We start from the raw sequence: 27703 nt of genomic DNA, 5'->3' as shown, positions 1-27703 counted from the left end.
GTAAAGTCCCAACCTATGGTTCAAGCCTGAGCGTACTTCACAAGGCGCCCCGCACTTTAACTTCTATGGCGCGTGTCGCGTCATTTGCCAATGGAGGAAACCGCACCACACAGTTGACAGCACGCGATCTATATCTAGCAGACCACCGAGAAACAAGGCAAGGACGACGAGATTGCATTACACAGCTGCCACACGGAGTGCTCGACACAATTCTTGCGTAAATCATTGTCCAACTCTGGATTCCAATCATGTCAAACTCCCGCGCTGCATCCTCAATGGGCGCGTCGCGTTCTGTCGGCGCCGGCGCGTCAACATCGGCCGCTGCCCGCAAGTCCTATTTTGAGCAGCAGCGCGAGCTTCTCATGGGCGAGATTGCCATGGTACGGATGGCCCCCGCTCTCCCGTCTGTTTCGAGTGTGATCCGCTCGTCTAACATTGGCAGTCGTTTGAGCAGGTCCTCGCAAACATCAACAAACTCAACCGGTCGCTCGAGGCCGTGGTGACGGTGTGTTCGAAACACGGTGTCCCTGCATATCGCTCCTCGGCTAACAAAAACGAATAGGTCGGAAACGAGTTCTCGGCAGTCGAGGCATTGTGGTCGCAGTTTGAGAGCGTCATGGCCAAGGACCCAGAACCAGCGGCTGGCGGCGAGGCCGACGAACAGGGCCACGGAGACGGACACGAGCACGAGCACGACCAGCAAGATGCGGAGGCCGAAGAGAATCACAACAACCAAAGCGGTGACGACGAAGGGGAGGCTGCGACACAATTGCACGACGAGGAGGCGTCAGGCGGCCGAGGACGCACACGAGAAGACGATGTGAACTTTGACTATTAGGTCAAAGGCGAAAGGTTGACAATTGTCAGACTACGTTATTTTACTTTGGTCCTTTTTTCTTTTCCTTGGGCAATATCCCTGGTTATAAATGGCGTTTACGGACTTACAGAACGGCAAAGCCACGGCGTAGCCATCCGATATGGGCATGCGATTTGTTATGGTGATCACTTTAGACACGGGGATTTGAAAATCAAAATCAAAATTGTTATATTTCATGCTACAAAGGAAAATAAAGCTGACTCAGGGCAGACCTTCCGTCCACTTAACAGTAAATCTCCCTTCCTCAATTGTACATCACAAGCAATACGGCCATCCAAAATTGTTCCCAACCCCAGAAAACAAAACGAGACGCAGTCGCCGGCAGATGATGCATGAGGAAAGAAGCCAAAAAAAAGTGCTCTTCCATGCGAGCTTGGCATCAAGCAAGCAAAGTGAACGAATAAAAGCCGCGGAGCTCTTCCGTCCCCGTAAAGAAAAGTGACGATGCAAGAGATGAGGAAGAGGTCCGTGTAAAAACAAGAAATGGCTGACTGCAAAATACAGCTAGGAGGTTGGAATGAAAAGAAATATATGGAGTGCTGTTTCGTAGTCATATCATGCTGAAATGTGGATCATTACTTTGGTGCTGGTGCGCGTAGTGGGGATAGTGCCAGTGGTGATTTGTGTGTGTGTGTGTGTGCGTGTGTCTGTTGTTTGATGTGTGTTGGTAGAGTGTTTTTTTGTCAGCAAAACCTCTAACCGCGAACTGTGCCTCGCCGTCTCTCCGTACACGGCAACATGCCTTCGTCTCCGTGTTCGTCGTCGTCGTCATTGACATTGTCGTCCGTGCAGCAACTGCTTCCAACTGTTTTGCCGGTCCGCCATATCTGGGCATGCTGCCAAGCTCGCATATATCCGGTACCCTACAGTGGAATGCAGCGTCTCTTCTTCCGCTTCATCGGCCCACCAATGGGAATGTTGCCGCTGCCACTGCCAAAGGTGACACCACTGCCGCCGGTGTTGGAAGCACCAGTACCACTGGCACCATTTTTGCCGCCCCCGGCCGTCTGCGCCTCGATGTTTCTGCGGTCGTTGGCGACAACAGTCAGAAGTGCCTGCTCAAAGATCTCGTCGACGCCCTTCATCTCTTTGCTGCTGCACTCCATGTACTGGGCACCCATCTTCTTGGCGACGGCGAGACCTTGCTCGGTAGTCACAGGCGTCAGGCCTTGCGTCTTGAGCATGTCGATGCACGTCTTCTTGAACCTCAAGTCAGACTTGAGGCCGACGAGGATCAGGGGCGTGTACGGGCAGAAATGCAACACTTCGGGGTACCACTGGTTTGGTTAGTAGGAGAAACACCAGCAAATAGATTTGTAAATGTAGTAAGCGTTAACTCACTTTGTCCATGACGTTCTCGAGTGAGTTCGGGCAGTCGATAGCAAAGCACACAAAAATGAGGTCGGTTTCCGGGTAAGAGAGTGGCCGGAGCCGGTCATACTCTTCTTGACCGGCTGTATCCCACAGTGCCAGCTCAACCGTCTTGCCGGACGGCGGGTGTGTTGGGTAGGTGATGTAGTTCTCAAAGACGGTGGGGACGTATTTCTGCGCGAGGTTAATGGGTGCCTACGTTCATGCACTCGGATACCGGAGACGTTCGCGACCTACCTCGGGGAAGTAGCCCTGGCTGTAACTGATGAGCAGACATGTCTTGCCACAGCCGCCGTCGCCCACGACGACAATCTTCTTCGAGTACGTCGGCGGCTCGGTCATGTTGGTCATAGCTGTAGCAGACGACTCGCGACCGGAAGACGACGAAGTTGTGCTAATGGTGTTGCTGTCGCTCGTCCGCGCCGTCCGAGACTCAAGGCGGTCCGTAGTCGGCCGCCGCTGGATGCCGTATTCGTATGTGTCGCGCGAAGATTGTTGATAGTAAGAGTTGCGATATTGCGAAGCCATGGTGAGGCGGATGATGGGTTAAGGTGGGTGGATGGAATAGAAAGGAAAATGCGAAACAAAAAGGCGAAAGCGCCACCTCTGCGCAAGACAGGTTAACTGTCCCGGGTCTCTTTCTTGCCCTTTGTCACGCCAGTGTGCGATGAGTGACTGGACTCACAATCGCGTACTCGAACAATCGATAATATAAGTTTCTGTTTGGTGACCTCGGGGTTATTGGCGAGATAAGGAAAAGGGAACGGGGCGAGTCTCGATCATCAGAAAACGGCGACCGAAAAGTCCACAATGCTGAGCTGTAAAGAGATTTTCTCGTCAGGAATGAAGTGGTCTTGGAATTCAGAGAGAAAAGGGAAGGAGTGAAGGAGAAGAGCAACGAAAGGAAAGAGCGAGGTCCACGGCAAGAGCAGCTTAACGTCGCAAAGTTGACTTTTTGCCTGTTTCGTGTGTTGAAACGCACTGTAGCACGCGTTAGCCGGGCAACGGGCTGCCGTTGTTAGGGGGTGATCATTGTCGATTGCCGCCATCCTCCCTTCTGGCCCGTGCACCGCTGCTGACTACATCAATAAATGGACCCGCAAAAATTTAAGTGGTTTTCTCGCGGCACGTGCAAACTTCACCTCGCGTACGACATACATAAATAGAACGCGTCCCGCCGTGAATTTCGCTTTTTCTTCCACCTCCACCACTTCAACCAACGTTAGCTCTCCCGCAAACTCAGCCTTCACAACGTCCGAATTCCAAAACCTGACCATGGCGAGCGAATACGTAACCCTCGTCTCTGCCGAGGGCTTCGAGTTCGTCGTTCTGCGTGCTGCTACCGATGTGAGCCCCATGATCAAGCGGATGCTGGACCCAAAGAGTCCGTTTGCTGAGGCCAGGTCGGGTCGGTGCACGTTTCCTGAGATCAGGTTAGTCCTTTTCCCATTCTACGTTTGTTCTCTCACCTTCATGTCCATTTGCCTCTCTTATGCAGTTCCGTCGCCTTTCGTGATGACACAAGTGGAAACTGTTTGAAAGAGCCATTGACGACATTGTCTGCAAAGCCAGCATTGTCTTTAGGTTCTGTATGACATATTTAACCTACACTTGATCTGAGGCGTTGCCGGACCCGACCCGTTGACAAGCGTAATCCACAACTAAGCAAGACGAACCAACTGCTGACAGCGCCGCACAGTACTCCCATTCTCGAAAAAGTCACCGAGTATTTCCAGTACTGGTACAAGAACCGCGACAAGGAGGACGTGCCCGACCTTGATATTCCAACAGAAATGTGTCTGGAGCTGTTGATGGCAGCTGACTACCTCGGCATGGACAGTGGGTGTTTCCTGGTATATATTGTCCTTTTTATTTCCATTACGAGAAGCTGACATTTTCTCAGAGCTCGGCTGAACGCACAGAAAAGCAATCTCTTACCAACGCCGTAATACGCCACGATACATCGTCACCATACGCTTCTCTTATACTCATGCATGGCGTGTGATACTGGTTAACCCTAACTGAGCCGGCTGTTAAGGACAGGCGACCTCGCTACCTGTTTGCCATCCTCAATCTGCAGTCAAGCCATATGATGCATTGGTTTCCATGGGGTTTCACGCGCCGGGCACAGTACTCCCCGCGATCGTGATTTATGTTCCAGCACAGCTCATCCTGAAACGCTACTTTGTAGACGACGAGCGCGCTTGCCTGTTAGCCGATCGTTCATCGTCACCATCAATCACGCTTTCAACTGTGCAGGCACTTCGGCCGGCGGCTGGCTTTGGCTGGATGTCTGCTTTGGTGTGTCTGCCGCGTGGTTGGTGGGAGAGGAAACATCAGTCCCCCACACTCTGCTTGTCTCCTTTTCCGTGGGGATCTCGCTTTTACGAAAGGGACACATCCGTGTAAGATGTGTAAATTTGAATTCGATGTGAATGACACGTGCTTAGGCGACCCGCTTAGATTTTCTGTTTAGACATTGAATCGATTTCTTCCAAGTTCACGGTCCATCTTGATGCTCTATGTGAAGTTGACCAACACGCTTTTTAAGCAGTAAACCCGTCTTGACCCTTTTATTGTTCATTAACATCCACACACCTAATAATACCCGCCTCTTCCACGACCCCGGCCGCCGCCTCGGGAAAATCCACCACCGCGGCCTCCTCTGCCTCTTCCTCTGTAACCACCACCGCCGTAGCCACCACCGCCGTAGCCACCGCCTCCATAGCCACGGTTGTCATCACCGCCGTACGGGCGCCGGGGCTCCGAGGCCCCTGGCCCCCGCTGCTTCCTCTCGCCCCGTTCCTGCTTGGTTGCGTGCCAAATGTTGGGCACTTGGATCAACTCGCAAAAGGCTGCCGTATGCGGGTTCGTGTACTCGTTTGGCTGACCCTTAGCATACGTCTCCGGCTGACCGGGCTCGGGCGCGTGTACAGGCGCCGTGATAGCAAAGTTGTGGGGTACTGCCAAGAGGCCTTTGGCAACAATGTTCTCGTCTACCCATGCACGTTCCGTGTCGATAAGCGTGCGGTAGTGCGCCTCGCCCTGGTCGAGCGGCACTGGTACGTCCCTCTCACCAACGGTCAGGTCCTTGGCAAAAGCACGTGTAATGGCGAGCCACTCTGGGTCATATTCCAGGCGGAAGCGAGGCCTTGTGCTGGCAGCTGTCTCAGCAGCGTCGATTGCGTCGGCTGCCTCGCCACCCTCGGCTGTGTCGTCTTTCTTTTCAATTGGCAACTCGACGGCCCCGACCGTGACACTAGGGTCCGCAGGACCAATTTCGCACAGCTGCAGGAAATGACGCCCTGGCAAGCACTTGTCCAGGGCCAAGAAGTTGACCTGGGTGTTTGTGATTGTGGGCGGCACTGGCTGGCCTGGCTTCACGTGAGGGCGATTCTGGTATTGCTGCTGTGATGGGAGCGGGCGCTGAAACGAGGCCGGAAGCTGTGCTAAGAGCTCGCTCGAAACGCCATCAATGTTGGGAAGAGCGGCTGACACCTCTTTTTTCTCGTTTTCGTTCAGTTCAGTCGATACTGTAGCGTCCGGCTTCTTCTCGGCTGGTGCCGGGGCACTGTCAGCGCCTTTGTCGTCATCACCATCATTGTCGCCAAGGTCCAGATCGATCTCATCTGGGTTGCCTGCATCGGCAGTTTGTGTCGGTGGTGGGAGTGAGCTTGTTTTGCGTGGCGTAGTCGCTTCATTAGCAGCACTCGCTCTTTCTTCCTTGAGGGCCTGCTGAGTCTGTGCGGCCCGTACGGGGTCTTCCATCTCTGGTGGGTCGAACTGTTTGATAGCTGCAAATTTGCAGTGCATATGCGCCGAGAACCAGAACCGAGGCCGCAGCCGGTCTAGGACGTACTCGGCCGCCGTATTGCCCAGCGTACCCTCCATGGACTCACGGCGGAAGTGAGGCTTCATGCGGTACAGCTGCTCATTGTCGCCGTGCCACTCAATCGCGCGCGGCCAGTCGTGGCTCATGCCAATGTCGACGGGCTCACGGATCTGCAGCAGTTTGCGCACGTCACACTCGCGCACATGGTAAAAGCTCTTGATGTCGTCTTGCCGGAACGGCAGGCGCTCGTGATGTGGCCGGCGGTAGTCTGACCCTTTCCAGATGCCGCTCATGCCTGCCAGCCGCAAAGGACCAAAACGCAGCACGTTGGCCGCGCCCCAGTAGTAGATGTTGGGCGCCACCCAGCCGCCGTAGAACAGTTCCCAGAGGTAGCCGGCAGCCTCGTGGTTGCCACCGATGAAAACGGTCAGGTACGGCGCCTTGCGGGCGCCCGAATAGTAGAGATGGAAGTCGCCCATCGCGCGGTACTTGGGCGGCACAGACATGAGGTTGAGATCTGACGCATTGCGCGTGGCCTGGAAGTCGCCGCCAATGATGACAAGGTCAACACCATCCCAGCCCCGCTCTGCGCACGACGCGTCAATAGCACCGTAAATCGCGTCAAGTGCACCATGACCCTGTGGTGGAAGAGTTAGCGAAGATTCTGCCAAAGATGTGGTGAACCCTGGAAAACATCACGAAAGGACTCACGCAACCCTCAATGGCCACTCGCACCCCACCGACCTCGCGGAGGCCAGGAAATTCAGCCATTTTCAATATTCGAAAGCAATTACTGACGTCAACCTCATATCGTTGTACGTCGTTGAGATGCAGAGGTTGTTCTTAAAAGTGTTTGCGTTGTTGAGCTCTACAATATAGGCACGTGATCTTAAAGTACATGTCCACGTGATGTCCATTTTGGTAACACACGTTCCAAGCATCTGAGTCAACAGTGACTCACGATGCAGCCTAGAATCCAATAAAAGCGAATCACAGAGCGGTATTTTGATTTCATTGATCATATCTTGCGCAAAAAGTCATGGTTTATGTGACCACTTGGTGTGTGGTGATCCTATATGTGTGGCTTGCTTCCGGGTTGAGAGGTTGGCCTCATTTGTGACTCGGTTACGTGAGATGGCTGACTGAACTCGGAGAACACCAAAATACAAATTAAAAAAGAGACCAGTAACTGTCGGAGGAAGCGGGGCCTCTCATCCGCCCTTGTCTTTTGGAAAACGTAAAACTTTGGGGTCCTATCCGATGGTTGAACTTGCAGCTTCATTGGGCACCTTTTGTCGACAATTGCCCTTAGAGGAGTAATGCCATGCATCCAAAGAACGGAGGAGGCAAGAATGGACGAATCAGAATAAGTTTGGATGCAAAAACATGAGCTTAAAGCCCGCAGTCGGGGTCGTGTCCGGAGAGTCGTTACAAGACGTTCTGAAGGCGGAGACTTCCACTGTCGCAGAGTGCGGGGAAGCTGGTCAGACTGGTCCGCTGGCCGCCGGATGCCGCCGCTGCCCTTCTCTAAGTGCAAGCCGTTCTGCCGTATCTTGTACTTCCACAGCCGAAATGCTGCCAAGAGGTACTTCCGAAAGATCACCTGGACGGGCTTCTCAGCACGACACGACAGTGGCTGCTTATCTAGAACCAGTGTGCTGCCAACGGCCACCAACGGATCTGCAGGCGAGCTTTCGCTGTATTGCGGCCAGTGTTTTGGGTACTCCTGCATTTGTACTTTATCTAGCTGTCGGTCGTGATTTCCTCTTCTTGTCTTTGCCACTTTCGAATTCCATTTCAAGAGGAAGCTGCGATTGAGCACGCTCTCCCTGCCCTTCGTTCCTTCTTTGTCGACCTTCATCCCACCAAATCTAGAAGGAACTAACAGCAACATCTCCTCTCTGCTTTCCTTATCGACGGTCATCAATAGGCTGGATCTGAGCGGTGTCCTCAAATCAGTTATCGCGGACCTTCAACTTCGCTGCAATGGCCCCTGGTGCTATATCGCCAGAGCGTGGCCCGACCGAGCCTGTCGGCAGCCTGACGACAACATTCGACGACAGGCTTCGCTTCTATCTCAATGGCACAAAGGTCGTCCTGGACGAGATAGATCCTGAGCTCACACTGCTCGAGTACTTGCGGGGAATTGGGTTGACCGGAACAAAGCTGTACGTGAACAAGGCTGACAGCGAACGTCAGTTATAGCTCCATTCAGCACAGTGGTACGGAGTAACTGACATTTTTTCTCCAGAGGATGTGGCGAGGGCGGCTGCGGTGCATGTACGGTGGTTGTCAGCCAGTACAATCCAACGACGAAAAGCATCTACCATGCCAGCGTCAATGCGTGCCTGGCACCCCTGGCTAGTGTCGACGGGAAACACGTCATCACGATCGAGGGTATCGGCAATGTTAACAAACCGCACCCGGCGCAGGAGCGGGTGGCCCAAGGAAACGGGAGCCAGTGTGGTTTCTGCACACCGGGTATCGTCATGAGTCTGTATGCGCTGCTTCGCAACAACGATACCCCCACGGAGCTGGACATCGAAGAGGCCTTTGACGGCAACCTGTGCCGCTGCACCGGCTACCGCTCGATCCTCGACTCGGCACAGACTTTCAGCATCAATGCCACGTCGGGCTGCATCAAGGCTAAAGCCAACGGTGGCAGTGGTTGCTGCATGGATGGGAAAGAGAACGGGGGCGGCTGCTGCAAAGACAAATCGGAGAGCAAGGGCGATCAGCCCATCAAGCGGTTTACGCCACCAGGGTTCATCGAATACAACCCCGACACGGAGCTTATTTTCCCGCCTGCCTTGAAGAAACACGAGTTCCGACCCCTGTCTTTTGGCAATAAGAGGAAGCGGTGGTTCCGTCCAGTGACCCTAGACCAGCTGCTCGAAATCAAGAGCGTGTTCCCCCAGGCCAAGATCATCGGTGGCAGCTCGGAGACACAGATCGAGATCAAGTTCAAGGCCTTCGACTACCCGGTGTCGGTGTTTGTCGGCGACATTCCCGAGCTGCGAGAGTATGCCTTCAGTGACACTCACCTCACCATCGGCGGCAATGTCGTGCTGACAGACCTCGAGCACCTTGCCGAAAAGTCCGCTCACGAATACGGCCCAGCTCGTGGACAAGTGTTTGCTGCCATCAACAAGCAGCTAAAGTATTTTGCTGGCCGGCAGATTCGCAACGTTGGCACACCTGCTGGTAATCTTGTGACGGCATCGCCCATCTCCGACCTGAACCCTGTCTTTGTGGCAGCGGAGGCCGTCGTTGTCGCCAAGGCTAAGGATGCCTCAGATCCCACCGGCGTGGCGGTGAAGGAGATTGAGATCCCAATGTCTGGTTTCTTCCAGGGATATCGCCGCACAGCTCTGCCGTCTGAGGCGGTTCTTGCATCCATTCGCATTCCAATCACTCCCGCCAAAGGCGAGTACTTCCGAGCTTACAAGCAGGCCAAGCGCAAAGATGACGACATTGCCATTGTGACGACAGCCATGCGCATCCGCATCGATGAAGACGGTGTCGTCCAGCAGTGCAACCTTGTGTACGGTGGTATGGCGCCGACGACGGTGTCGGCCAAAACGGCCAACGCATTCTTGATTGGTCGTCGCTTTGCCGATTTGGAGACGGTTGAGGGTGGTATGAATGCTCTTGAACAAGACTTCAATCTTCCCTTCTCTGTCCCAGGTGGAATGGCGTCTTACCGGAAGGCCCTAGCTCTCAGCTTGTTCTACCGATTTTACAACGAGGTCATGGCTGATCGGCATGGGCACGAAGCTGTTGATGGGCCGAACGGCGTGGATGGAGTGAAGGAGCCGAACGGTGCGAGCGGACACGAAGCGGTTGATGGCGCGAACCCCACGAATGGCGTGGATGGGGTTGAGAAAAACGCACACTTTGACCAACAAGCTGTGGACGAGATCGAGAGAGAAATCTCGACAGGTGTGACCGACAACGACGCGGCTGTTGATTATGCGCAAGAAATTGTAGGCAAAGCCAACCCGCATCTTGCCGCGCTCAAGCAGACGACAGGAGAAGCACAATATACAGATGACATCCCTCCTCTGAGCAATGAGCTACACGGCTGCCTCGTTCTGTCCAAGAAGGCACACGCACGCATCTTGAGCATCGACTACGGAGCCGCGCGCGATGTTCCAGGTGTGGTGGAGATCATTGACCGCCATCACATGCCCAATGAGGCAGCAAACCGCTGGGGCGCACCCCACTTCGACGAAGTGTTCCTCGCGGAAGATGAAGTCTTTACGGTCGGCCAGCCGATTGCAATGGTCTTGGCCACAACGGCAGCACGTGCCGCCGAGGGTGCGCGGCTCGTGAAAATTGACTACGAAGAGCTGCCAGCCATCTTTTCGATGGAAGAAGCCATTGAAAAAGAAAGCTTCTTCGACTTCCACCGTGATCTGAAGCGGGGTGAGGATGTAGACTCGGCTTTCGAACGCTGCGACCATGTGTTTACGGGAACCACGCGCATGGGAGGACAAGAACACTTTTACCTCGAGACAAACGCGACTGTGGCAGTGCCCAAGCCGGAGGATGGCGAGATCGAGATCTTTTCCAGCACCCAGAACGCGAACGAGGCTCAAGATTTTGCTGCACGAGTCTGTGGCGTGCAGGCCAACAAGGTGGTTGTGCGCGTCAAACGCCTTGGTGGTGGCTTCGGTGGCAAAGAGACCCGTTCGATCCAACTCGCTTGCATCGCGGCTCTGGCGGCCAAAACTACACGTCGTCCAGTGCGGTGCATGCTGACCCGCGAAGAGGATATGGTGACGTCCGGACAACGGCACCCTTTCATTAGCAAGTGGAAGGTGGGCGCCAACCGCGACGGCAAGCTGCAAGCCCTGGACCTGCGTCTCTACAACAATGCAGGATGGTCGTGGGATCTGTCTGCTGCCGTGTGCGAGCGGGCGATTACACACAGCGACGGCTGTTACAACATCCCCAGCGTGCGCATCCGCGGGTGGCTGTGCAAGACGAACACGATGTCCAACACGGCTTTCCGCGGATTCGGTGGGCCCCAGGGTCTGTTTGTTGCCGAATGCTACATGTCCGAAATCGCCGACCGGCTAGGCATGCCGGTGGAAACGCTGCGTGCCATCAACATGTACAAGGATGGCGAACTGACACCGTTCAACCAGTCCATCACCGATTGGCACGTCCCGCTCATGTATGAGCAACTGCAGAAGGACACGGACTATGCGAGCCGGCGCACAGCTGTGGAAAAATTCAACAAGGAGAATAAGTGGCACAAGCGCGGCCTTGCGATCGTCCCGACAAAGTTTGGCATTTCCTTTACGGCACTCTGGCTTAACCAAGCCGGCGCGTTGGTGCACATCTACCACGATGGGTCTGTTCTGTTGGCGCATGGCGGCACGGAGATGGGCCAAGGTCTGCACACGAAGATGGTGATGATCGCGGCGCAGGCCTTGCGCGTGCCGCTGGACAGCGTCTTCATTAGCGAAACGGCCACAAACACAGTCGCCAACGCGTCAGCCACAGCGGCATCGGCCTCGTCCGATCTCAATGGGTACGCCGTGTACAACGCATGCGAGCAGATTAACCAGCGTCTAGCACCGTACCGTGAGAAGCTGGGTGAGGGGGCGACGATGAAAGACTTGGCGCATGCAGCCTACTTTGACCGCGTCAACCTGTCGGCCCAGGGCTTCTACAAGACACCCGAGATTGGGTATTCGTGGGACGAGAACAAGGGCAAGATGTTCTACTACTTCACACAGGGCGTGACCGCCGCCGAGGTGGAACTGGATACGTTGACTGGCACCTGGACGTGTCTCCGCGCCGACATCCTGATGGATGTTGGGCGCACGATCAACCCGGCGATTGACTATGGCCAGATCCAGGGTGCGTTTGTGCAGGGCATGGGCCTGTTTACGATGGAGGAGAGTCTCTGGCTGCGCAACGGGCCCATGGCGGGCCACTTGTTCACACGCGGGCCCGGCGCATACAAGATCCCCGGTTTCCGCGACGTGCCGCAAGTGTTCAACGTCCAGCTGCTCAAGGGCGTCGAGTGGAAGGAGCTGCGCACAATCCAGCGCAGCCGTGGTGTGGGCGAGCCGCCGCTGTTCATGGGCAGCGCGGTGTTCTTTGCGATTCGAGATGCGCTCAAGGCCGCCCGGGCCGAGTATGGTGTGGTGGCGAAGACGGTGGACGATGCGGCCAAGGACGACCTCGACAGCGACCAGGGTCTGCTCCGCCTGGAAAGCCCCGCGACGCCGGAGCGCATCCGGCTGGCCTGCGTCGACCCCATTATGGAGCGGGCGCGGGTGACGGCCAAGCCCGGGGAGAAGAGCTTCTTCATCTACATCTAGTTATGTGGCTCCAGGGGACCGGTGGCTGCCGCCTGCCTTTGCAAATATTTTATATTATTGGTCGTACAGAGTGGGCGCAGGTGCATGCGTCGCTTTCCACATGTATGTTGTTTAGGGATACGAAATTGCAAGAGCTATCAATAGGGTCAGAGTTCGGTGGACTCGGCTATGCCGTCGTCTCTTAGAATTGTCGTCTATTGATGTGTTGGATTGAATGTGGTCACTAAAACAGTGCGGGAGTGCGAGTAGGGTCCTTTCACACGGAGCGTATTGAAGGCGAGTTGGTTCCTGCATGCACAATAGCGGATACATCTTCCGTGCTAGTCCGCCATAGCAGTGTCTGGTCTGCTTTGCTCCTCCGCACTCTCCCACATCTCTTGCGAGCGTCTGCGACCACATGCATGGAGCTACGAAGCTGCGGGCTCTGTTCGGGCGAGAGGAGGTATCGAATGTAAGATGATCCAACCAAGTACTGCTGCCACTGCCAACTTATGGCGAGGTAGACAAACCGGCCAAATTAAAGAGAGACGTTTGAAATGTAATTACCAAGCACTCAAGCACTGTGCAGCGGAATAGAAGTATCTAGCTGAGGAGAGCAGATGTAGTCAAAAATGGCCATCAGAACACGCGGTTGCTATTCTGCACACCACTGCGTCCTAAGCAACGAATGCACTTTCCTCCGCAAGATGAACAGCTAAAGGCAGGAGGGGGGTTTGGCTACTTCCTTGTCTGCCCCCTGCCCGCGGCTTCCTTGCTTGTGACTGGCTAGCTCTTTCCTACTTTGCCGCCTTGCGACTTTAATGCCTCCTTCCCAGGGCCGCCAAAGCCCATTCGCTTGTCCTAGCGCCCCGCATACCGATTGCAGTAATACAACAGAGAGCAGTGAAGGGCGTGCAGGTGCGATTCTGTCCTAGCCGGCTGAATTTTTTCCTGCTGCTCACGCGAGGCAATTCCTGCGCCAAATTTCGATGCCGTCGTTTTCCCTCCGCCTCTTTCAGGTGTCAGTTGAGGGATGGACCATTGTTCTTCTTTAGCTTTCTCGGCCTGCCTCGCTCGCTTTCGGCCGTGCTTCCCATCCGACCTACTTGTCACTGTGGACACCAAGTCAATTGGCTTTTCACGAGCAATTTGACCGTTTTTGCGACAGCGACGACAGCAGCCAAAGTGACGTGATAGTCTTTATTTGTGCATTCGCGCATTGCCGGCATTGCACTTCGACAGTCCATATCCGGTATTTCAACGCCCGACAGCTGACATGCGTTTGGCAGCTTGACGTCTGACGCCATCGTGGCTGGTAAGGTCCAGCATCACCGAACCCAATAAGCGCCTCCGGATTAATTCCTCATTTTTATTTTATTCGAACACCTTGACGCGAGTGTGATCGTCACAGGTTTGCCGCGCTCTGTCTTTCCGATTGGATTGCCAGCTGCCTCGCTCGAGCGTTCCTTGTTCGCCCACACCCCTAACCACCTGCAGCCAGCGCACCACGCGTGCGACGGACACAGACACAGACGGCCCGCCACAGCCCACGCGCAGACCAGACGGGCAAGGCGCATTCTGAGTTGTGCATCCCATAATTTTGGGTCTTTTCATTGCATTCTTTGCGTAACCATCCCTCATTGCCTACAGGGCAAGAGACCCAAAGGGAAAGGGAACGCCAGGGAGCACGAGGCAACAGCACTGTGTTGCTGAATCACCCGCAGGACACGGCGCGGCCGCAGAGAGCCCACAACACCAGGCCAGCGAGGGGAGGATCCATGGGAGCCCGGCGGTCTGCGTGGATACACCAGGCACCGAGGACACGAGCCACCGCCAGGCTACGGCCGGTACGATAGAACGGGCGGGGGCATCGAGAAAGGGCTCCGCCGTCGCATCGTCGACGAACGCTACGCAACGCAGAGCATTGCACCGAGCGCCCATACGGCCACACAAAAACACAAGATGGACAGAGATCTTTTGCACAAGACGGCCACGCGCATCGCGCCCGCTGGCGAGACCAAGACCGAGAGTAATGGCAACGGCAATGGCACCGGTAAAGGTAGCGGCAGCAAGGCGGCGTCAAATAACGACCATGCTTCGGAAGCTGCCGCGGCCGACAACAACAACGGCAACGGACGCACGCCAAAGAAGCGCCGCAAGGTTAACCATGGTGAGTAATTGTGCGGCGGGAAAATGTCAGGAGAAGGCGAGGAAAGTGAGCGCGCGTGTGCATCCCGAGCTCAAGACGCAGTCTTCTCAGCCGTGTGCCCTTTCTTCGGCTGCTCACTGACCCCTGGCCTCGTATCCAGGCTCGCCCCCTCTCCACAACATGTCTACTGCTTTACTGGCTAACCCCTGCCTGCAGCTTGTGTATATTGCCGTCGATCTGTAAGTTTATTCTGTCCCAATTTGAAGACTGCGCCAGGGGGGTTGGGACCCAGGACTGGACCTGGGAATGGACATGGTCGCTCCAGTCGAGCCTCCTTGGGCTTTTTCCCATCTCATTCGATCTGAAGGCCCCCCGGACCGCAAGGCGGGAAAATGCCAATGCTGCTGTACCGTAGCTCTCCACTGGCCGCCTCGGCTGTCCCGCAGAGCAGCAGCTCATCCGAAGGCTGGAGCCTGCCGCAGTCATGCCACCTTCGAATCGCCTCATTGCTTCGGTTTTCTGTATTCGGAGACAGCTTGCTAACAGGCATTCTTCCATCTGTAGCATATGACTTGTGACCTGGTACGTGTTTTGCTCAGTATTGGCTTTTGTTTTCTGCACGCTCCGTCGACCCTTGATCCGGGATGTCTACCCGTCGACGCTGCAACTTGTGCTCAAGCATTCGCAGCCTGCAGCCCCCTTCCCTTGCTCCGTTTGTCCTCCCACACCTGTTGCTTGGTCTTCCGACTGCGCTCCATGCGTGGCATTTTGCCTTCTTCCCACTCTGCCATCCCTCGTTGCAAGCCGATTGCTTGCTGGTTGATTCGCAGTGGTCATCTACTAACTTCGCCCAGGAACGGCCATGTACGAGATGCATCAAGCGCAACATCGGCCACCTTTGCCACGATGAGCCGCGCGAATCCGAGTCAAAAAAGTCCAAGAGCACCGTCGGCGACACCTCCGTGGCTGACGAATCTGAGGACTTTACGGATCCTCGCGCCTCGTTGAGCACGGCGACTGGCAATCCGAGTGCCAGCACCAGCGCAAACGCAGCCATGCGGCCGCCGTCTTTCGACACGGGACGCGAGGCGGCCAAGAATGCCTTTGCTGCGGCTAGCGTTCTGGGCCAGGCCAACCCAATGCAGCTTGTGCGACCCAGTGCTGTTTCTGGAATCCAGCCCAATCTCATGTCTTCCAACGACGTGAGCCAGTGTATGTTTTTGCCTTTCTGCCGTAGTGTTTGTAGCATCTCCTGTTCTACCCTGGTCTTCCTTCTCCTTCCGTCAAGTGCACTGTTCTTCCCCGTAGCCACAGCAGGCCCATCGTTTCTCCTCCCGTTCTACACCCCCTTGGACGAATATGTTCCCAATTTTGCTATTTTTTTGCTTATGTTAAACACGTTCTCCCCCGGCGTGTCCTCTCAAGCACCCCCTTTTCTTCGTTCACTGTCGGGTTTGGTGAATGGCCGGGATTTTGTTAGGTGGTCCTACTGCTCCTGTCTTGCTGTGCTCCGTTCCCCGTCCTTTTTATTTTTGACCTTGTTCCGCGCGGTTCCTAACTCTATTTTAGTTGGTGGGTTTTCCGATGCGTGGTTGACTGCACAGAACCATTTCCACGATATGCACGACCATTCGGGCTACATGATTGTTCCCGAGGTCAGCGGCGAGCTGCAGTTCCTCAACGATTTCCTCCAGAGCAGCATGGTCGATGATGCTGCCTATGTATCAGATGACCAGAGCAACCAAATGCTGCGCAGCGCGCCGCCCGACGTTGCCACAAATTTCTTGACCAGCGGCACTGGCAGCAGTGCAACCGCAACCGCAAGCGGAAGTGGAAGCGGAAGCGGAAACGATGGAAAAGCAAACGTACAAAACGACAACAGTGCGGCTCTGGCTGGCAATGTCCTCCTCCCAGCGAGCGCTCTGGGAACCGGCGCCGGCGCAGGGTCTATGCTCCCGCCCGACCGGGCCACGTCCGTTGCTGCTGCCGCTGCCTCGGGTGCCCTCGACATAAGCAGCCTCACAGATGCGCCTTCAACACGCTCTGCCGCTGTGGATAAGGCACGCGAATACTACTTCCAGGCCGCCGACCCATCCGGCAACGACACCCCCGAGCAACGCATGTCCGACCTGCTCAAAGCAAAATACGACGCCGGTCTGTTAAAACCGTTCAACTACGTCAAGGGCTATGCACGCCTGCACACCTACCTCGACAGCCATAAGATCGCGCCAGCGTCGAAGCAAAAGATTCTGCGCCAGCTCGACCGCTTCCGGCCCAAGTTCCGCGAGAAGATGCAGGCCCTGACCGACTTGGAGCTCATCTACGTCGAGATGTGGTTTGAGAAGACGCTCATGGAATACGACCGTGTTTTTGCGAGTATGGCTGTCCCGGCATGCTGCTGGCGCCGGACAGGCGAAATCTTCCGTGGGAACAAGGAAATGGCCGAGCTGATCCACGTGCCTGTGGAGAGTCTGCGTGACGGCAAAATCGCTTTGCACGAGATCCTGACGGAAGAGTCCATGGTCCGCTACTGGGAAGAGTTTGGCACCATTGCGTTTGACTCGGCCCACGATACGCTCCTAACGGCTTGCTCCATCAAGAACCCCAGCGATTCGTCCAAAGATCCAATCATCAAATGCTGCTTCTCACTCAAGATCCGGCGTGACGACCATAAAATGTACGTCTCGTATTGTCCTTGCTCTATTCAGCCAATGTTATCAAATATACTAACTCTTGTTTATCTTAGCCCAAGTTTAATCGTTGGTAACTTTCTACCACACGATCCATTGATTAACTGATCGAGAACGTCCCCCTTGCGGCCTCTTTTCTGTCCACTTTCTGTTTCATTTATTGCATTTGTCGGGTTTATTTCTGTCTTTTCGTTTTGTCGATTCCCCTACAAAATTCTCCCTACTTCACCTTTCCGAGTACATAATCTCATTCTCCGCACTGTGTTCTTTCTCTCTTCCTTTCGTGCAAAGGGCTTGGAGTCCACGGGCTTTGGCCAGGTATAATTTAGGGCGGCTGGTTCTGCACTCTTTGTATATCCCCGTTTTAAAATGACTTCGTTGTCATATGTTATGCTTTCCTTTGTGCTTTGCCTCATTCGCATCAAAAAGAATCCACTATACCTTTCAGGATTTATATACTTTCACTCTCCGTCATTTTCTCCACTGTCTATGTTACCTTACTGTGTTCTCTTCCGTCTCGCTGGCTTCAACATTCTGGCTCACGCACCTCTTATATGAATCTCTGTAGAACCTAGAAAGGGGTGTAGCAGCCTCGCCCTACAATTAAAGGAAGTTTCATTGCCTTTTTTATCCTTTAGCTGCTCCACATTCAGTGCGATAGCTCACGTGTTCAAAAGTTTGTGCTAAGGAAACCGCGATCAACCCGAGACGGCATTAACGAGACTCGCGACTGCCACTTCGGACCTTGACCACAGTCGCTGCTTCCTCATGGCTCGTATTTTTAAAACCGAATTTGCATAGCCTTTGTCCAACCCCCTTTTTTTGTTCCACGATATAAATTCGGTAGTTTTTCTCGAGAAACCTACTTCATGACCTGAAGCCTTATCAACGCCGATCGGGGACGTCTCGCGATCATGACAGAAACGGCAGTCGGCGCAAACGTCGTGCAAACCGCCGGCTCTAAACGCAAAAGGAGTCACATTCTAGGTATGGCTGCCAGTTTGAGATCTTCTTTCATTGAGGACTTTTCTGCCACGCTGACTGACCGCCCCTGCTAGGCGTCATATCTGACCTCGAGCGCCGCCTCCCCTCAATCAAAGGTGATACAGTAGCGGCGGCGGCGCTTGCCGACTCTGTTCGCCGCCAGATTCTCCAGAAAGATTCGAATCAGTTCAACGGTGACGAATCGGCTCATAGATCTGCCGTTCTCCTGTGGAACCTTGTTATTCGACTCGAACGCGACGCAGAAAAGACCGCAGTCCCTACTGAGTACAAGAATCTCCTTCTCCACAGCCGAGTGCTCTCTTTTGTAGTCATTGACAAAAGAACGAGCTCTGATGCAGCCGGTTCCGTGGGGAAGGAAGAGCCATCCGTTGCGTCACTTGTACTGTATGCTCTCAACGTCGCAGTACGGGCAGCAAAGGCGTGCATCGGTAAGTTCATGTCTCCTCGAACAGTTGGTGCTTCAGACAATTTTAACTAGGCTCAGATGGAGAAGACACGGAACTTGGCCATATGGTCCTCGAGAGGGTTACAAAGTACAGGCAAAGATTGGCCAAGCTTCTTGCCAGTTGTGATGATGACAACTCCAAACGTCTCAAGCCAAAAGCCGACAAGCTTGGGATCAGTCACCTGGCTCTGCAGCTGACGCAGGTAATGGCTTCTGCTGCTTATTTCCCGGAATACGATACTGTCTCCTATGCTGACTCAATAGTTATGGAGAGAAAATCGTCCCGTAGATGCCGACCGACTGTACACAGAAGAGATGAGCAACTTGAGAGAAGACTCATTTAACACCGAATCTCTAGAATTCATGGCTGCGGCACTCTTCCGCATCGGAAAGTCGCTCCTCTCCAAGAGGGATTTTGCGTCTTCCGTCACATGGCTAGACCGAGCCAGAGAATCACTTTCCAAAATGGACGAGACTACGTTGTCTTCAGGCACGAAGGAGCTCCGTCTCTCCGTCACATATTCGCTTGCTATTGCATGTCTCGGTCTGCAAACACCACCCGGAAACATGCGCGCCAGGGAGCTCACGCATGGCCTACGAACTGTCGTCACGAGAGACAACGATAGCCGGGTACAACTGATCCAGCTGGAGCTCCATGCGTCATCACTATCAGAAAGCTTCGATGCTACTGGCTATGCCGACATCCTCCTCCAAATGATCGGTGCCTTTAAGTCGTCTTTGGATGAATTTAAGCTGCTACACTTTCACATTCAAAAACTGCACAGTAAAAGCCCGGGCCTCGGATGCAAGGTCCTCGATGAGTTCATGCTATCTTTGCGCCATAGGGACGATGTCATGGAATGGATCGAAAAGTTGATCATTACGCGTGTCTGGTTACTTGCACACCAACGTGAAACAAAAGAGGAACTCGATGCAGTTCAGAGCGTTCTGTCCAAATTACGAATATCGATTGGAGCCGACACGGCCTCTGCAGCTCAGACGGTAGGTTCTCAATGATCACTCCAGAAGTCAAAATGATACTAACGTGATTGTGCAGTTGATATGGAAGCGCATAGAGCAAGGGTACCAGGAGAGACTTTTTGCAACGGCTATTCAATGGTGTCGCCTTGCCCTGTGCCATATTTTTGAGGCGAGTGGGCGGGCCAATAGGACTCTAATCGAAAGGTTAGATCTTCTCGACTATTGAAACTTACTGAGGAGACCTTTTCTAAATCCTGGCTTTGTTTTAGGAAACTTCTCCTGTGTTGTATTGAGATTGGCGACATAGACACAGCCAAATCTGTGTTTGTCAGCATGCCAGAAGCGTCCCGAGACGAGCCAATGACAAAATACTTTTTGTTCAAGCTGGCCATCAAAGCGGACGACTTAGAGATGGCGACCGACTGCTTGAGAGGAATAACCATCTCCGCAGAACGGATGAAGCTTCTTCACGCATGTGTTCTCTGTGCAAGGCACGAAAAAGCACCGCAATTTATGGTTCAAGCAATGAAAAGGCTGGCAGATACAATCAACCACGAGCCTTCGAATCAAGTTCACGCACCGGCTCTTTTCCGCTGCACGATCCTCATGCTTCGGGACATGGTAGATGGTGCAAACAAAGATGGATGCAACCTGGTCCGGGATGGCGAATCTACGAAAACATCACAAGCAACCCAAGACCTCGCCGACATTTTCAACGGTGGCACGTCATCCAGCCCAGAAACTCAAACTTTTTTAAATAGTAAGCTAACAGTATTTCACAGTCGTCTATGCCGTGGAAAGTGATCGGAGTGCTCACACCGAGGTGGGTAAGGCCCAGTTTACTATGGATGAGCTTGAATGGTTTTGCAGAGCGGCGTACAACCTGGGCCTGAAATATTCGGGGACATTGGACCTGCGGCACACTGTGGCCATCCTGGAAGCGTGCGTAAAGATCACCACGCTGTTCCCAGATGACCAGGAGATATGTGCAACTACCGATATATCATCCAAACGACTCATATGTCGATTCCTGATCGCATCTGCATTAGCTGCTCTGGTGAGGCGACCATCTATTTCGGAGTCAGAAGAACAAAGTCTCAAAGATTGTCAAGCCATGCGCGAGCATATTCGGGCATTCCATACTCAGCTCAAAAAACAAGGGATTGGCGGAAGCGCTCGTTCATCAGACCTTTTGAGAAAGTCGTCCGTACTAGTTGTGTTTGATTTTGAAGGTGCCATCCGTCTTGGCGACTGGGACGATTTGGAGGATATCTGCGAAACAGCCGCCTCCTGCCTTGACTTGGACACGCTCCGCGTTCTTGGAGACTCTCTTCTCCGGTCCCAAGTTCATGTACCAGGTGAAAGTGGGTGGCATATAAGCTTTGCAATTCCCAACATTCCCTTTATAATTTTCCTTGGTCCTGATGTTGTCGCTTTACTGACAGTATATTATAGAATTCGTCTCAACAATGCGCCTCATAATCGGCAAACTACACAAGGCGGGTAGCTTCAACGGTGACAAACTCGTCAAATACTACCGTTGCCTGTTCCAGGCGATTCTTTACCGTGGCCATGATGCTGCCTTCCAGGTAATAGAAGAGGTCAAGGAGATGATCCGAGCCGGCTTGAATTCCGAGGTAAGATAGCTTGCATTGGGCGCATGTTTACAGCGTACTTCCCTAAATAAAATTGAACAGTTGGCTCTCAGACAACCTTGTGCTAACCACAGATACCCAGGGTGCAACAAGTTGGCCAGAGGATGAGCTTCAGTTTCTTGCGGCGATATCGTTCAACGAAGGCATCGACTGGTTCGCTGTTGGCCGCGAAGACCTTGCCCGACAGTGGGTTCTTTCAGCAGCCAGTTTGGCGGACCAGTGCCACGACGGGGGCGCACTCAAGACTTTGATCAGCGCCAGGTTCGGACTTCTCAATATCGGTGACTTGGAGATCAAGGAGTCCATCGAGCGAGACATTCACGAGACTGCTGATACAAACGGCACAGCGCCTGATGACGACTCGACTTTTTGATTTTGGCGTTTCTGAGGTCGGAATTCAAGACTGGACGACCTACTCCGTTTATTCGAGCCTGTCAATTTCATATTAGCACTCTTAAATCAGACACCGACGTCTCACTGCTTGTCTAAAAAGGAAATTGCTCGTGTGAAGACTCTGCGGTCAACTTAGCAGCTCGACAAGGGTACGGCTCGGCCGGCAGAGCGGGTGCAGCCGCAAGCAATCACACGATCAAAAGGTCCTGCTTCTCCAGTATGTGGTAGTCGCAAAGTATGTCGTTTTCCCTCAACGCAATAATTTCGATTCGCGCCCCGTGAAAATATGCGACGCTCGCTGCACAAGCCAGGATCCAAAACCGGGAACCCCACCTAAGAAGGATCGCTGCCGCTGCCGTTTCCGTTGACCGAATGCTGCCGGGTGGGGGCGCATGCATTGGCTGACAACCCTGCAGACTCAAGACACAGGAGAGAAGCGTACCTCGAGTGGCTGTGAGTGGCTGCAAAGGCATCCAGCGTGTCTCGGTACTCTGCGCTCACCCCCACGGCAGCCCCTCTGAGGCGCGCAACAGCCACTTGCTTACACGATGCATGTTTCCCGGTTCGACACCACGGCCGCCTGGGTGAATCCGGAATTTAACGAAAGGATCAGAAACGGCTGACAGTATGTCTGGCCAGGTTGCTCCTAAACATTTTCGTTGTTGTCTTTTTGTTATGTAAGAGGCATTCTGTGGAGCGTTTGCAGTGTACTTTCGCCGTGATGTCTCATCCACCATCAACGCGTCGACATCGGTTCCGCTTGTGTGTTACACGTCGTCCCAGTCAAGGTGCCAGTTGTCTCCTCTCGCCCCATTCCCCACGCCAACGGGTTTTACATCTGAATCGTTTGACCGACCAGGTTCGAGGAAATTGAGACAATTATGCCGCACAGAGTGCGTTGTTCAGGTTTGCTCTGCTTTCTTCCTTTAGTTTTACGCGCATGGTCGGAATCGAAGCGCATGTATTCTGTAGTTGTAGTTATCTTACGTCAGTTCTTTGTTTCCAAGTTTCTTCAGTGAGCGACAAAATATGACTCCCCAGCTTGCAGCAAACGTACACAGTAGGACAAACATTACCCCATCTACAAGCTTTCCAAATTTAGCAGCTGCCGAAAAGGCACCGGCCAGGCCACCACAGTGAAACGCAGTGAGCGGAATTAACGCCCTGCAGGCCAAGCTGCACCTTTGCCAGCTCAGATCTCCCGCTGAGAATGTGACGCGACGGCATGGGCGGGATGTCATTACGACGTATTACACGGTACGACGCAAGTACATCTGGGGTCGATTGACTATGCTTTCTTTTGTTTCCCGGCTCAAGCCCGGATAACTGTCATATTTTACATCTTGCTCTGTGGGGGTGGTTCAAATAGAACGTGATTTTGGCCGCACACCCGACGTCCAAAGCGGTTGCTGCTCACGTGTTGTACTGCCTGGTACTTGCCATGACGAAGCATTTTTGCCCCTTGCTCACTTTCTTGCCAATGATGCTATTGGTTTGATCGCGCCTGCCCTGGCATGGATCTCACTCTGCGTACGACGTACATGTACGGCTTAATTTGTGCTCCTCCCTCGGCATGCCCAAGTTACTGGAACACGGTGCCGGTCGCCTTGTTTGTGGTGTGGTGGCAGCAGGTAATCTCCATGCTGCATTACGCAGCCTCCTCTTTCCGTGTTGTGTTCTCGTAAAATACTTTCTCATGTCGATGTTGCACTTTTTCACGGTTAACCAACGTCCGTCTCCCTCCTCGGATCCTTTCCTTCATGACAACTATAATACATAAAATAGATATGTAAAAAAAAGACAGGGAGGAGGGAAGAGCCGGTGAAAACCCTACTGAATCGTCACGAGACCTCGTCTGGTCAGTAAAAGAACTTGATCACTAAATACAGAACATTTTGTGGCCCGCCTAGGTCCGGCCGAACGCCACCACGCACTATGGGATACTAGTCGAGTTCATCCATTCACCTTTGTACTCGCCTTGTCTTTTTGCAGACTTGACGGTCCAGCTCAGGACTGACAATCCGTCCACTCCGAAACACGCGCTTGTGCTTGTAAATGTTTTTCGCGCCTTTTACGACAGACGTGAGGGTCACGCTTGCCAAAATAGTTCAAGTCCGAGAGTATTACAGAGCGAGACTGCGATCGAAAAAATGCACTATTAGCAAGAACAGATCTAAGGAAGGCGCAACTAGCAGCCATCTAAACTCTTAACCTTGGAAGGCGCAGAAAATAGTAGGAACCAAGGAAAACCCTCCGTCCCTCGTTCTTCCTTTGTCTTTCATCTTTTTCCAATCCTTTCTTCCTTCTCACACATCTCCTCTCTGATCAACGTCTCCCATCCTCCCATCCTGCCACTTCTCACAGGATCAGCTAAGCCATTTCCTCTCTCTTCGCACCCTTTCTCTGGACCCTGGCCAGAGCCCCCGCTTTCTCGCCCCTGCCCTGTCTCCTCCCACGCCCACATCCCACGTTCTAGGCAAGCTGTCTTGCGACCATGCATTAACACAAAAGCCATTTCCGCTTTCTTCACCGACCGCTAAGGACCGCCTGTAGAAAAAAACATACAGCGACAAACAGCGATCTTTAAACCCAAATTTTCCCACCTCAACGGTCAACGGCTGCCCATCTCTCTCACTCATCACAAACCACCACACATCGTCTCGTTCGAATCCTTCTCGCTGTCGAAAAGCTGAGATCGGTCACCTTTTCGTTCATACTTTCCATTTATACCTCCTTTATCCCTTCGATTCTGGACAAATTCAACACGATGCTGCTCCAAATCTCTTCGCAGTGTCCTCTTTCCTAGGGGCGAGCAGATGCTCGACTTTTCAAGCTGCTCTCGCTTTGTTCTCAGAAAACTCGACTCTGGTTCAAAGCGTTGTCCCCAAACTGAACATCTCCATCTCGATCTTCGCTACATTGCGTTGGTTTCTGTTCGTCTTCTGAAAGGCTTGCCGTCCAACTCGTCATCGTCCGACCAACTCCGACCGTCTTCCGCCTTCCATATTGTCTGCTCACCCCCAGATCTCCGGCTGTGAACGTTTCGCCTTTCCACCTCACTTGTTCTGTCTGATCCTCTCTGCGCCATCTCTCATTTCAACACATGGCGACCAACGCCGACGACCTGCAACAGTCCTCTGTCTTCGACCCAATGGAGCATCACGACATGACCATGCTCACGCGACGGAGCACGCGATCATTTGTTGAAGACGAACTCGAAGCCGACGTACGAGAGCTCCGGCAATCATCCACAGAATCCGCCAAGAGTTTGGAAAGCCAGATCAGCCAGCCATATCCATCCAGTCAAACGAGTCAAACGAGTCAGACGAGTCCGTCGAGTCAGTCGAGTCAGTCGAGTCAGTCGAGTCAATCCAGCCAGTATCTAGACTTGATCTCGAGCGCAGGACAGCACGGACTGTCAGTACGCACTTACATGGACTCGAGCACGGGCGCGTTCAGTAGCGTCGCCAGCAGTCGTGCCAGCACCGTCTCCTCCTCCTACTCCTCACTGTCAACACCTTCCAGTGTAGGTGGCGACGCGACCCCGGTCGAACTTGACGAAGGTAAGCAAAAAGAAATGAAACGACTGATGGTCAACGTTCCTTCTGTCGACCTGTGCCCACTAACACGATAAATCAGATGCGTTCCAGAATCTTGACCTTGACATCCCAGAGGTATCGCCGGGAGCGCCAGCCAATTTTGGCTTTGTGATGCCGGGCCTGTTCCGGGGTAGCTACCCAAAACCAGAGAATTACGACTTTCTCGAAACACTGAACCTGAAAACCATTGTGTATGTGTACCCAGCCATCTCCAAGACATGCTCCTTGTCAAGCGGGCCGTAACTAATCATGCATGCAGCACTTTGGTGGATAAGAACTACACAGATGAGTACCGGGACTTTATCGACCGGAATCACATCACCCACCACATGTTTGCAATGAAGGGCACGAAGAAGGAGGATATCCCACTGGCGACGATGGAAGCCATCCTGAACAGTGTCCTTGACCGTCGAAACTATCCGCTCCTAATCCACTGCAATCAAGGCAGACACCGGACAGGCTGCGTGATTGCCGTTTTGCGCAAGATTGCTGGCTGGGACCGCACCGCCGTGACAGACGAATACCGCGCCTACGCAGGCAGCAAGGTGCGCGAGTGTGACGTGAACTACATCCAATCGTTCGCCTTGTCCAGTATCGAGAAATTGCTCGCCAGAGACGACCTCGACATCGACGAGCTCATTGTCAACAGCCGAATTGGCGGATCCTTGGTCGGCCGGCCCCCTCCGACCACGGTTGGATTTCGTGTGCCCAACTTTTTTCGCGCCAGTTTCTTTTCAATGACGGTGCTGCTCATCTGGATGCTGTCGGGATCCAAAATGTCACCGCCAGCACGGGCATGAGCGCTCAAATGCAAGCCGACACGGATCGAGGATTCAGGTCACAGAATCGAACAATCCCCGCGGCTTTCTGTATACCTATTCGGGAACGAAAGAAAGAAGCACGGAGTTTCCTGCCTCAGCCCAATATTTAGAGGGGTTGTCCTTCATTATGCTCTTCTCTATCCCTTTGCTTTGTTTCAGCTTTCCTTTCTGTTTTTTTATGTTTCATTTGCTTTCTTTCTGTCTTCACCCGTTCGGATCTGATCACAGTTCAGCATCAGAGACGGTTTGTATCAACGAGGAACCTGAGAAGACGTATCAAGAGCTGAGCAGTCTTCCTTCCGTGAAACTTGGAGCAATACGACAAGAAGAAAAGGCGGTTTTAGTTATCTAAGCATCCTACGGCGTTGGTGTGGTTAGATTAACGCGCAATGCGTGCCACTATTTTGTTTTTGTTTCTTATTCTCTAGAGTTAACACTTTCTTTTTCCTTTTTGTATTCTTGTATTTTATACCCAAACAGTCCATGTGACATTTTCTTTTGTGATTTCCATTTTGTCCTGGGACGTGAATATAAAGTGTACGATATACATCACTGGAGCATGGCATGCGCTCAATTTTTTTTTTTTTTATTTATTTTTTTTTTCAAATTTCAATGCGTCACATAGGTGTGCGCCGAGCGTTTTCAAAGTGGGTTTTTTTTTTTTTTTTTAAAAAAAAAAATTGTATTCCTACATCTTTACACTTGATATACACGCATTGCCCGTATATGTGGCATGCCTTTCTTCTTTCCTTCAATGACATGTATCCTGTAGTTTTTAAATGTGCCGTCCAGTTCCTATGATGTCCCATATCCTGTCCTGAATTCCCAAAGATGTCCATCTCCTGTGCCGCGAAGGTATAGTTCCCGCCGTCGTCTAGCCACTTGCAGCCGAACATCGCATGTCGCCGCGGCTCGATTTCTTTCCGACTGTGTCAGTTTCCCCACCGATTCCGCTCGACACGCGCCTGAGCCTCCTTCACCCGGTCACCTGTGATGCCGTATTTCACTCCCCCAGCCACACAGTTGACGGCACCAAGGCCCATGGCCACCGCGCTCACGGCACGGCGCGCGGGCGTGTTGGTCCGCCGCGTCGACGTTCGCAGAGACGCAGGCGTCCAGGCCCGGCTCAGGAAGCCCGAGCCAGACGACCGCCGCCCCCGCAGCGACAGCAGAACGTACATTCCGCTCCAGGCAGCCGCCATACCCGCGGCGTCAATGGCGTAGCCGGCCACGTTGACATAGCTGGAGAACATCAAGGCGGGGGCAAACATGAGCGGGAACGGCTGAAGGGGCCGTGCATGCAGAGCAATGATCAGAGTCGCCAGGCCCATCGACGGGATCGACGACGCTGTCCCAAATGTCAGTTCAGAGCCCAAAAGGGAACGGAAGAAAGGCGGACACGAAAAGGTACTTACATCCCCAGGCATCGAGCTTCTCGGTGAGTGAGCTCGACTTGACGGCTTCCACCGCTTTCTCGGCTTCTTGGATAACCGACCCGGATTCTTTGGGAGCCATTCTGCCCCTTCTATACAATTTGTAGCTTTGAGTTGAGAACCAATTGTGAT

General features: G+C 53.3%; 11 protein-coding genes across 11 annotated transcripts; 8 read left to right on the top strand and 3 right to left on the bottom strand.

Annotated features, from left to right (window-relative positions):
• Positions 1–248: 248 nt before the first annotated feature.
• On the top strand, positions 249–838 carry SPSK_00337 (DASH complex subunit DAD1; the record flags this gene model as incomplete). The annotated part of the gene is made up of 3 exons (XM_016727311.1): positions 249–380; positions 443–505; positions 563–838. The coding sequence occupies 3 exons, from the start codon at positions 249–251 to the stop codon at positions 836–838; spliced, it is 471 nt and encodes a 156-aa protein (XP_016586636.1).
• Positions 839–1740: 902 nt separating this feature from the next.
• On the bottom strand, positions 1741–2776 carry SPSK_00303 (RHO4 protein; the record flags this gene model as incomplete). The annotated part of the gene is made up of 3 exons (XM_016727277.1): positions 1741–2154; positions 2219–2422; positions 2486–2776. The coding sequence occupies 3 exons, from the start codon at positions 2774–2776 to the stop codon at positions 1741–1743; spliced, it is 909 nt and encodes a 302-aa protein (XP_016586635.1).
• Positions 2777–3523: 747 nt separating this feature from the next.
• SPSK_00326 (transcription elongation factor B, polypeptide 1) lies at positions 3524–4253 on the top strand (the record flags this gene model as incomplete). The annotated part of the gene is made up of 3 exons (XM_016727300.1): positions 3524–3681; positions 3948–4101; positions 4152–4253. 3 exons carry the CDS (start codon positions 3524–3526, stop codon positions 4251–4253), a joined length of 414 nt encoding a protein of 137 aa, XP_016586634.1.
• A 593-nt stretch (positions 4254–4846) lies between these two features.
• Positions 4847–6851, bottom strand: SPSK_00245 (RNA lariat debranching protein; the record flags this gene model as incomplete). The annotated part of the gene is made up of 2 exons (XM_016727222.1): positions 4847–6718; positions 6792–6851. The coding sequence occupies 2 exons, from the start codon at positions 6849–6851 to the stop codon at positions 4847–4849; spliced, it is 1932 nt and encodes a 643-aa protein (XP_016586633.1).
• Positions 6852–8066: 1215 nt separating this feature from the next.
• SPSK_00201 (xanthine dehydrogenase/oxidase) lies at positions 8067–12421 on the top strand (the record flags this gene model as incomplete). Its single annotated transcript, XM_016727179.1, has 2 exons — positions 8067–8248; positions 8332–12421. 2 exons carry the CDS (start codon positions 8067–8069, stop codon positions 12419–12421), a joined length of 4272 nt encoding a protein of 1423 aa, XP_016586632.1.
• Positions 12422–13389: 968 nt separating this feature from the next.
• SPSK_00276 (uncharacterized protein) lies at positions 13390–14792 on the top strand (the record flags this gene model as incomplete). The annotated part of the gene is made up of 3 exons (XM_016727250.1): positions 13390–13421; positions 14125–14570; positions 14710–14792. The coding sequence occupies 3 exons, from the start codon at positions 13390–13392 to the stop codon at positions 14790–14792; spliced, it is 561 nt and encodes a 186-aa protein (XP_016586631.1).
• A 401-nt stretch (positions 14793–15193) lies between these two features.
• On the top strand, positions 15194–17279 carry SPSK_10292 (zn cluster transcription factor; the record flags this gene model as incomplete). Its single annotated transcript, XM_016736771.1, has 3 exons — positions 15194–15761; positions 16119–17226; positions 17258–17279. The coding sequence occupies 3 exons, from the start codon at positions 15194–15196 to the stop codon at positions 17277–17279; spliced, it is 1698 nt and encodes a 565-aa protein (XP_016586630.1).
• Positions 17280–18153: 874 nt separating this feature from the next.
• Positions 18154–19896, top strand: SPSK_00255 (uncharacterized protein; the record flags this gene model as incomplete). Its single annotated transcript, XM_016727231.1, has 5 exons — positions 18154–18226; positions 18298–18672; positions 18723–18892; positions 18954–19691; positions 19747–19896. The coding sequence occupies 5 exons, from the start codon at positions 18154–18156 to the stop codon at positions 19894–19896; spliced, it is 1506 nt and encodes a 501-aa protein (XP_016586629.1).
• Positions 19897–20003: 107 nt separating this feature from the next.
• SPSK_00259 (uncharacterized protein) lies at positions 20004–21698 on the top strand (the record flags this gene model as incomplete). Its single annotated transcript, XM_016727235.1, has 4 exons — positions 20004–20430; positions 20453–21034; positions 21126–21307; positions 21408–21698. 4 exons carry the CDS (start codon positions 20004–20006, stop codon positions 21696–21698), a joined length of 1482 nt encoding a protein of 493 aa, XP_016586628.1.
• Positions 21699–24821: 3123 nt separating this feature from the next.
• On the top strand, positions 24822–26117 carry SPSK_00286 (tyrosine phosphatase family protein; the record flags this gene model as incomplete). Its single annotated transcript, XM_016727260.1, has 3 exons — positions 24822–25281; positions 25358–25508; positions 25577–26117. The coding sequence occupies 3 exons, from the start codon at positions 24822–24824 to the stop codon at positions 26115–26117; spliced, it is 1152 nt and encodes a 383-aa protein (XP_016586627.1).
• A 953-nt stretch (positions 26118–27070) lies between these two features.
• SPSK_00338 (uncharacterized protein) lies at positions 27071–27653 on the bottom strand (the record flags this gene model as incomplete). Its single annotated transcript, XM_016727312.1, has 2 exons — positions 27071–27486; positions 27554–27653. The coding sequence occupies 2 exons, from the start codon at positions 27651–27653 to the stop codon at positions 27071–27073; spliced, it is 516 nt and encodes a 171-aa protein (XP_016586626.1).
• Positions 27654–27703: the final 50 nt, after the last annotated feature.

The sequence above is a fragment of the Sporothrix schenckii genome (genome assembly GCF_000961545.1).
Source record: "Sporothrix schenckii 1099-18 chromosome Unknown Cont45, whole genome shotgun sequence".
In the NCBI taxonomy this organism is placed as follows: domain Eukaryota; kingdom Fungi; phylum Ascomycota; class Sordariomycetes; order Ophiostomatales; family Ophiostomataceae; genus Sporothrix; species Sporothrix schenckii.
The sequence above is the reverse complement of the archived record's forward strand: the minus strand, read 5'-3'. Positions and strand labels throughout refer to the sequence as shown.